Source organism: Phoenix dactylifera, chromosome 6 (assembly GCF_009389715.1).
Source record: "Phoenix dactylifera cultivar Barhee BC4 chromosome 6, palm_55x_up_171113_PBpolish2nd_filt_p, whole genome shotgun sequence".
Classification (NCBI taxonomy): Eukaryota; Viridiplantae; Streptophyta; class Magnoliopsida; order Arecales; family Arecaceae; genus Phoenix; species Phoenix dactylifera.
Genome location: NC_052397.1, coordinates 13453995 through 13462887, shown reverse-complemented (window position 1 = coordinate 13462887; position 8893 = coordinate 13453995). Strand labels below are relative to the sequence as shown.

At 38.9% G+C, this 8893-nt stretch overlaps 1 protein-coding gene across 1 annotated transcript; it reads left to right on the top strand.

Moving 5' to 3' along the window:
- Positions 1-3011: 3011 nt before the first annotated feature.
- Positions 3012-6354, top strand: LOC108511217 (40S ribosomal protein S29). Its single transcript, XM_017842302.3, has 3 exons — positions 3012-3272; positions 4223-4322; positions 6156-6354. Exons 1-3 carry the CDS (start codon positions 3211-3213, stop codon positions 6162-6164), a joined length of 171 nt encoding a protein of 56 aa, XP_017697791.1. The 5' UTR covers positions 3012-3210; the 3' UTR covers positions 6165-6354.
- The last annotated feature ends 2539 nt before the right edge of the window (positions 6355-8893 follow it).

The window sequence follows — 8893 nt, the reverse complement described above, 5'->3', positions numbered from 1 at the left end:
AGTTTAGTCCCACATCGGTTAATCAGCAGAAAGGTCTGTGCCTTAAATGGGGGGCTCAATAACCTCTTCTTACCGAGGTGCCCTTTACGGAGGGACAAAACCGTGAGGGTCGCCCAAGCCCCCTGTACGAGCTCCGCGCCTACAGGTGGGTGCCCACCCCGTGCGAGCTCCGCGCCGACGGGGCCCAAAGCGAACAATACCTTGCTCTACCGAGCTCAGCTGCTCCAGCACTCTCTCGTTAAGCCGAGGCGCCCTCTACGGAGGGACAAAACCATGAGGGTCGCCCAAGCCCCCTAACGAGCTCCGCGCCTGCAGGTGGGTGCGCACCCCGTGCGAGCTCCGCGCCCACGGGGCCCAGAGCAGACAATACCTCGGTGGGGACGCATTCGCTTTCCCTGCTCGGCCGGTGTGCGGGCTGTTGCCGGAGTGAAAATCCCGCAACAGATGGCGCTAGAGGAAGGGACCCGCCCACGCACAGACCTTCCCACTGGGGGGCTGTGTTGTGGGATGGGGTTCCCAGTTTAATCCCACATCGGTTAATCAGCGGAAAAGTCTGTGCCTTAAATGGGGGGCTCAATAACCTCTTCTTACCGAGGCGCCTTTTGGGGACAAAACCGTGAGGGACGCCTAAGCCCACCGTACGAGCTCCGCGCCTGCGGGTGGGTGCGCACCCCGTGCGAGCTCCGCGCCCACGGGGCCCAGAGCAGACAATACCTCGGTGGGGACGCATTCGCTTTTCCTGCTCGGCCGGTGTGCGGGCTGTTGCCGGGGTGAAAATTCCGCAACAGATGGCGCTAGAGGAAGGGCCCCGCCCACGCACAGACCTTCCCACTGGGGGGCTGTGTTGTGGGATGGGGTTCCCAGTTTAGTCCTACAACGGTTAATCAGCGGAAAGGTCTGTGCCTTAAATGGGGGGCTCAATAACCTCTTCTTACCGAGGCGCCTTTTGGGAACAAAACCGTGAGGGACGCCTAAGCCCACCGTACGAGCTCCGCGCCTGCGGGTGGGTGCGCACCCCGTGCGAGCTCCGCGCCCACGGGGCCCAGAGCGGACAATACCTCGGTGGGGACGCATTCGCTTTCCCTGCTTGGCCGGTGTGCGGGCTGTTGCCGGGGTGAAAATCCCGCAACAGGGACCAATTTAAATGACCAATAATAGTTGTTATTTGTTGTATAATTGACCATTATAGCAATAGATAACCCAAGGTATAACCCACCAAAATATACAAAGAATTAACACAACTCTGATGCAATCATGCACTATGAGTGAACTAAGCCATTGTAACTTGCACAAGAATATGCTAGAAAGGTGCTAAATGGATTTTCATGATAAGATTTTTCATATCATAAATAAGAAGCCAAAGTTACTTGCATGATGGTAGTAGGCTAACCCGGTGCTAGATGAATTCATATGATAAGATTTTTCATCTTATAAAAAAAAACTTATACAACAACATGCTCAAAGAATCACGCTTTGGGGTTTGGCTTTATCTAGCAAATGGGTGCATGCAATGTATGATTTAGAAAAGACAATAAAACGTATGGATATCAAATACATTTTATTTGATAGGAATAAAGGATATAATAGTTTAAAATATATGGAAATTGAAAATATGATGATAATAAATTTTAAAATATAAAACTTTAGTGAAAATGGAAAGGCAAAGTTAAGCCAAGGTATAAGCGAGATTTTTTAAATGAGTGGATTGCAAGAAGGCAAAAGGATTCATATTGTTATATACACAATATCTCTCTTGGTAAATATCCCTTACTGTTTTGCTGATTTCCATAGAGTGCAGGGCATCTTGGAGAGCATCTGAGATACGTTTGAAGCAAAAGGAAGGGTAAATAAATTTGAACTAAGACAAAATTAAAAAATCTCATCTTGATCTCAACACTATGTATTCATTTTCCTAGTTTTCAATTCTTATAATAATCCTAATTAAATTTCTCCTTTAAAACTTAAACCATGCTAAACTTCTAGAAGGAGGAAGTGATTTGCTTCACCATGCATAAGTGGCAACCTAGGGAGTGCAACCATGCGAACGGTGATAAGAGAGATTGCATGTGTGATGTGTGATATATATACTGCACTTATCCATACCATACATAGGGAATGCTCATCTTATGTATGCCCTACGAATGTTGCACATGTATATGATGCTCACTACGAGTAAAAAAAGCCTTATTCTCCAATGTCTACACGTGGGCAATGACTTATTAGTGCTGGCAAAACTTAAAAACTTGTCTAGATTAAACACATAAAATAGTAAATACATTTTAAATAGTGCTAAAGATATTAAAAATCTTTATTAGAAATATTTAAGAAATATTAGCACCTAAACTATGTTTAAATGTTTTTAAAACTTATCATATATTTAAAATCTTTATTAGGCACATGTATTTGCATTGTAGCTAGTTATTCTTAATAGTACCATAGATATTACAAATAAAGGTGGGCATAACTCTAATCTTTGTTAGAAAAATAAAAAAAGTGTAAATATATGGGTAAGATTATACTATATATATAAGATGCAATGAAAAACTTTGTACCCACTGCTAAATTCAACATTAGTCATTGAAAGATAAAAATATAAACTATCGGATGTAATCTAGAAGATCTAAAATATCTACTTATAAAAAGTTATATACTTTAGAGATTCCAAGTTATCCTGAATTTTTTTTTTTTGATAACTTAAATATCTACCCCTAAGTCGATGCACCGTATCGTTCTATTATATCTATCTACTTGGAACTACTCAATGCATAGTTTAGGAATTTTTAAAATATATGACCTTTTGTAGATAAATATTTTAAACTTTCTAAATCGAATCTAACAGTTTCAATTTTTAGTTTTACTTGTAAATAGCTAATTGGATAATGGATGTAAACACCTTTCTTTACGTCCCTTGTATAATATAATTGCACCCAGTATAAATAGATTAATCTTTTGGTGCATGGAGGCGCAAGTCTATCGCCGTCCATCAAGTAAACCCTGCTTTTGATTAGATGAGATCATGAAGAAAAGTTTCCAACTTTAGGAGGTCTTCTTCGGCCAGCGATAGTTAGGGTTTCGAGAGTGCTATAAAGGTCACAGCATTTTTTTTTTGGTCAAAATAAAGGTCCCAGCTTTGACGGCACTTCCATTCCAAAGGTCCAGGAGCAGGGTTCGCCGTTGGCGTGGGATCCGAGAGCTAGCGGCGCGAGAGAGATGGGGCATTCTAATGTCTGGAATTCCCATCCCAAGAACTACGGCCCTGGATCTCGAGCTTGGTAAGCGATTCCACTTCTCCGTCTCTATCTTTCCCAAAATTAGTTTTTTTTCCCCAAAATCCAGTAAAAACCTCAAAAATCTTTAAATTTGAGATGAGATGAGTCTTTAACAATGATTTGCGATTTTCTCTTTTTTGATTATGAAGGATTTGCGATATTTAATGTTACCTTTCTCGAAGATTTGATGTTTGGTTATTTTATCGACAAAGTTCGGGCCTTTAGGGTGATATGTTAGTTCGTTCTTCTGATTAGGGGGATCGGGAAATTAGGGATCCTTTTTTATCAATTTTCCTGTTGTGGTTGCGTTGTGTTCCTTTTCTATTCAGGCGAATTTTATGAATTATTATTTTGCTTACTGATTTCAAAGTGTATGTCTAAACTCGGAATTTATCAAATATTAGTTGGAAGTTTTATTGTTGCTGAATCACTAAGTCCTGCTTTCAATTTCTAACTGTCTGAAGGTGATTAAATTTTGCACCTAGGAGAATTTTGAACTTTGAACTCTTCAATTTGATCACTTAAAACATTTTTTGAACACCATAAGCCTTTTTTTTTGGCTTTGCTACAATTCGAGAAATGATTCACTAATGTGAATTTTGCTTCATCCCCGTCTCTATAAAGTTGGTTTTTCTCCCTCTGAAGCTTCCACACCCATATCAACAGCATTACAGGAGTTTGTTTTCTAAACAAAAGTTGATTCACTTGTGTGATGCATCGTTTTGGCATTCATTAGTACACCTGTACTGAAAACCCAGTAACAAACAAGAATGAAGAATAAAGTGAATAACTTTAAGAACGGAAACTGTTGTTTTGATTTGACTGCCTATTCTATTGTTTTATATGTATTTTATTGAAAGTTCTAAATGTTGCTCCTCTTGCTAAATGCTATACTGTCTTGTAAGCTTATGATTTTATTAGTCTTTGTGTTGTATACTGTTTGTTTGTTGCAGCCGGGTTTGTGGGAACCCTCATGGACTGATCCGAAAATATGGATTGATGTGCTGCAGACAGTGCTTCCGCAGCAATGCCAAAGAAATTGGCTTTATTAAGGTAAATGCTTCTCTCATGTTGTTCCTTCAAATACCTTATTCTGCAGGGGCTTTGGGATAGATATGATTCCCTAGGAGATTAACTGATGTGAAGTTATATGCATCTGTTTATTCTCACATTTTTTGGGTAATCTATTGTGCTTTGTTGAGTATCAATTTAATCTAGATTACTAGGAGTAGGCAAATTGTTTAGGGCCTTAAGCTGCTTGGATTTAGATTCTGCCCTTTTGTCTCCCCTCTCCTCTATTCCTTTCTCCTCATAATCATGGCTTGCCCAAGTATCATTGACACCATCACCTGGCCTCGTCAATGTGATTGCTGCTTCCGAACTTCCCTTTTGAGATGCATCAGACCATCCTCTAGAGATGCACCACAATCTGACCCTGATATCACCTTGCCATTGTCAAGTGTCCCCACCATTGATCACCACATGACTATTGCTCTACAGCTCACGTTTGCCCAGCTATGGCGTCCAGTGGCCCTTAGTGCCTTCCTTTTCTCTGTCTCCCTTTTCATTCTGTTTTCCTTTTTCTTCTTTAGTCTAATGAACCTAACAAGTGGTTTGGGTCAAAGGTCAATGTATGAGAATTTGTTGGGCTATGCTAGGTTTAGCTGATATGAATAGACATCAAGGACAAACGTGCTAGCACAAGCCCTTCTCAGCCTAGACTCAGGCCTAACTTCTGTAGCTTGAACCGAACCTAACTTTTAAAACCTGGGTCCAAGCCTAGCTTGGTCTGACCAGACAATGTGCTGTCGATTTGTTGGCACAAAGAGAGAAATGGCGTTGATGAAATAAAAATGAGTCTTTTGGGGATGCAGGCTGAGATGGGATGGAGATGGTGGTGGTTAGTTTTACAGAAAGAATTAAACATAGTTTCAATTTTTCATATCTTTGTAATTTAATTTTACACAAATAATTGTAAACTTTTTTAGATACTTTTCTGACTTGGTACTTTGGATCTAGTAGACTACAGGTTGTGCTTTCCTGTTTGAAATACACATCTGCTTCTTAATTTCAAATTATTTTTTAGCATTAGAACTAGGGAATTGAGATTATAACTTGATCATCCAAAACTAATATTCTTTAGTGAACCAAATTGATGTTTGCTTAGTAATGTATCATTGAATTTATGTGGTCTCGTAAAAAGTAAGATTTCTGTTATAGTTATTTTAGCCATTCCTTCTTTCTGTGGGGCATATGTGCTAGGACATTATCCATTAATTCTATATTATTGAGAAAGTACCACTGTGTTATCTGATGGTTAAGGTAACTTCAAAATTTGGTCCATACTTTTTAGTGGTCTGGCCAAGAAAAAAAAAATGCTCTTTTGTTATGTTTTGAAATCATATGAGTTTGTTATTTATACTTGGAGCATTGCATTCTTTTGGGTGCCTAAAGCGAAAAATTATTAATTTGGCCTTAGTTTGCGGGTCCTCGAGATAGCATGGTTAATCCAATGGAATCCTTGTCAATAGGCACTTGCCTGGAATGGAATGTCATTAATAATATGGTACTATCCTTTTGTTTGAGATTTTTTCCCTCCTGCACCATCATGCTTTCAGATTATACTTTTGACTATGTTTTTAGTGAAATATATATTTGAAGAACCAAGAAATTATAATATAGTCTTAGTTACATTCTCCAGATTTGCTAATCAATTGTGGACCGTTGGTGTTTGGGGCATTATAATCACATCTAGCTCCTCCATTATTGCTTTTCTGCTCTTCTTTTTCCCCTGCAAATGTCTAATGTAGTAGTGTGCTAAGATGCACTTGTTTGATCAGAGAACTGACCTCCATTTCATCTCCTTTTTTCTTTTTGTGGATACAGTATCGCTGAATATGTTACTTTCCTTTGAGGACCGGATTTATGAAGCTGTCACAGTTCCAAAGAAAATCTTTATTGCTATAAGTTATCAATGTTATCTGCTTATGTGTTCACCTGGTAAACTTCATGGTTTGGCAAATTATGTAACGAACTGAATTATGAAAAAATTGGCAATTGATATTGTTCTTCCTTAGAACTTTTATGTGGTCCTTTCTTTAAATTACTGCAAGAATAGTAGGCATTTGCACAGTCAAAATCTCAATCACTTTGGCTAGGCTTTTAGTAACTACTGCAGGATCAGTTTCTAAGCGGCATGGATATGAATGCGGGTAGTGATACATGCTCCTTTCTGAATAGATTTCGTGCCATAGAAGTTGAGGCAGTGCTATCACTCTTTTGAATGCGATCGCTCTGATACGCGTGAAATTTGTTTACTTTAAGGTAGCTGGTGATGTTTATCTGTTCAATGCTAAACAATCGCATAGATTGTTTGTGTTTTACTATCCCAATTTTTTCAGCATTACACTTCGAAAAACATGGCAGTATGATTGTTAGCAAGGGAGCTGAACATCGGTGACCCTGATCCAGCTACGCAGACGGTAGATGTCATGGTTTATGCTGGTGTGAACATCAATCAATCTTTTGTGACATCTAATGCTTGAAGAAGCGAAAGGTTTGAGCAAGGATGTTATTGTGTAACTGCTATAACTTGTTTCTGAAAATTACTTGATCAGGGACCATAGATAGGTGCTAATGTTTTAATGTGGTGATTAACCTAAGCGCAATACATGCTGTCATCTGCTTTTCTGTCATTCTTAGGATTGCTGTAGTTAAGCATTTCCATTGTCAGACTACACATGAAGCAAATGCTTCTGTAGGTGTAAATTATCATATAAAATCCAGATCTTTTCTAGCAAGATCACATAAAGCCAAGGGGAACTTTCAAAGGGTATGCAAAGTAAAATGGAAAGTATAATTATCTATACTGTCGTATTTTATCTTAATTTTTGGAATCCCAGCAACTGTCTTTCTGATGCTCCTCCTTATTGAATCAATCATGTACATTGCCCATGCTAAGATAACCGTATGAAGGAAAAGCATCGGTCTTGGCCATGGAAACAAGAAAAAATTCAACTCCATCATGTGGTAAGTTATCTTTGATAGTTAGCCATGCCGAAAGTTACATTCCACTATAGCTACAAACAAGTTGCTTAAACAAAAAGAGTATGCATCGATGAGGAGCACGTCCATGATGCATGGAATCCACCGTAAAGTACGTCGCTGCTAAAAAAGAAGAACTAGAAAACTATATCATTTTTTCCGGCAAGATGTCTCCTAGATGAAATCTGCCGGTCGAGTACCCTCGCAATATACCCGGCATGCTCGGAATCCAGAGAGCTCCGCCCAGATCCTGTCAGCTCGCAGGGGGAACACTTGAGCCATTAGTGTGAACTCTGAAACATTCTTTCCAGCTCCATAAAACATTTACAACTCTTGTTCAATGACATACTTAAGTGAATATTTCTTACATATGATAGCAAACAATATAATGATGCTAAACCAAATAGTTCGTGATAAATTATTCTTCCCATATAATCTATCTGCCTCAAATCTCTTCACTCCCATTGCCTGATTTCATGAAACTCAAAAATCAATATTCTTCCCATATAATCTTTTATTTGTTTCCCAGTACACACTCAGTGTTCTTTATTTTTTTCTCTAGAAATACACAATATTCTTTATTAAGGCTTGGAACACGCTTCTTGCCCGCCAAGCAGCTTTTTAGGGAAAAGAATAATAATAAGAGAGGAATAGTCATACCAGTCAAACCTGCTAAATTTCCAATAACTATTCTGATGAAAGACTGGTATAAATAAATTTGTAGCATAAAGCCCTCATTTATTCCTGACTCTTTTTTCCCAAGGACAGTAACGTCACCCAGCCTAGAGTTATTCGAGATATTTTAGCCAAAGAGGAAGAAGAATAACTATTCCTGTTCCACTTTTCTTTTTCAGGAATAACATACTTCAAGGGGCCTCTTACACCATCATTTTATGATATTTTGCTAAGGTTTTCAAAAGTATTTTCTCGAATCTCTTGCGAATTATCCTTCCAGATGCGTTAAGTACTAGATCTGTGACAAAGTATGCAAAGTTCTCTGCAACTTGGTTCCTTTCCTGGATATAAGATCTCTTCTTTTAAAGGATTAAACTTCTCTAGATTTCTCACATGATCGGTTTTGAAAGATCCACTGCAATCTGTCCTTTTCCTTTTTTTCCTTTTTCGCATTTGGTTCAGCCAAGACAAAATCTTACACTCATTTGCTGTTACTAATGGATTGCTTACCCCTAATTTCTTCTTGGATGGCTCCTAATGAGTAAATGGTGACCAAGAAATAGTTAACATGCTTACAATCTGCTGGTTGCTTGCTTTTTCTCTTGTTGAAATCACCACTCCCCTTCACACGTGGGCCGGACTTTCTTAGGTGAGCTCAAGATGTGAAATTTTTAATAATGAGGTTAAAGAGTGCGGGACTCAGTACCTCTTCTCTAATACCATGTTGAAATCACCACTTCTCCCAAAAGCTTAAGTTGATAGAATGAAGTAGATTTATTTATTATTTTATATTTTCTTACATCTCTCTCTAACACATTTTATTGGAGATTTGTCAAGTAAAATTCCTGTTTCTTCCCTGGCCGTTGTAGGTTTTTGTAGAACCAATTTAGCTTTCCCAAATGTTT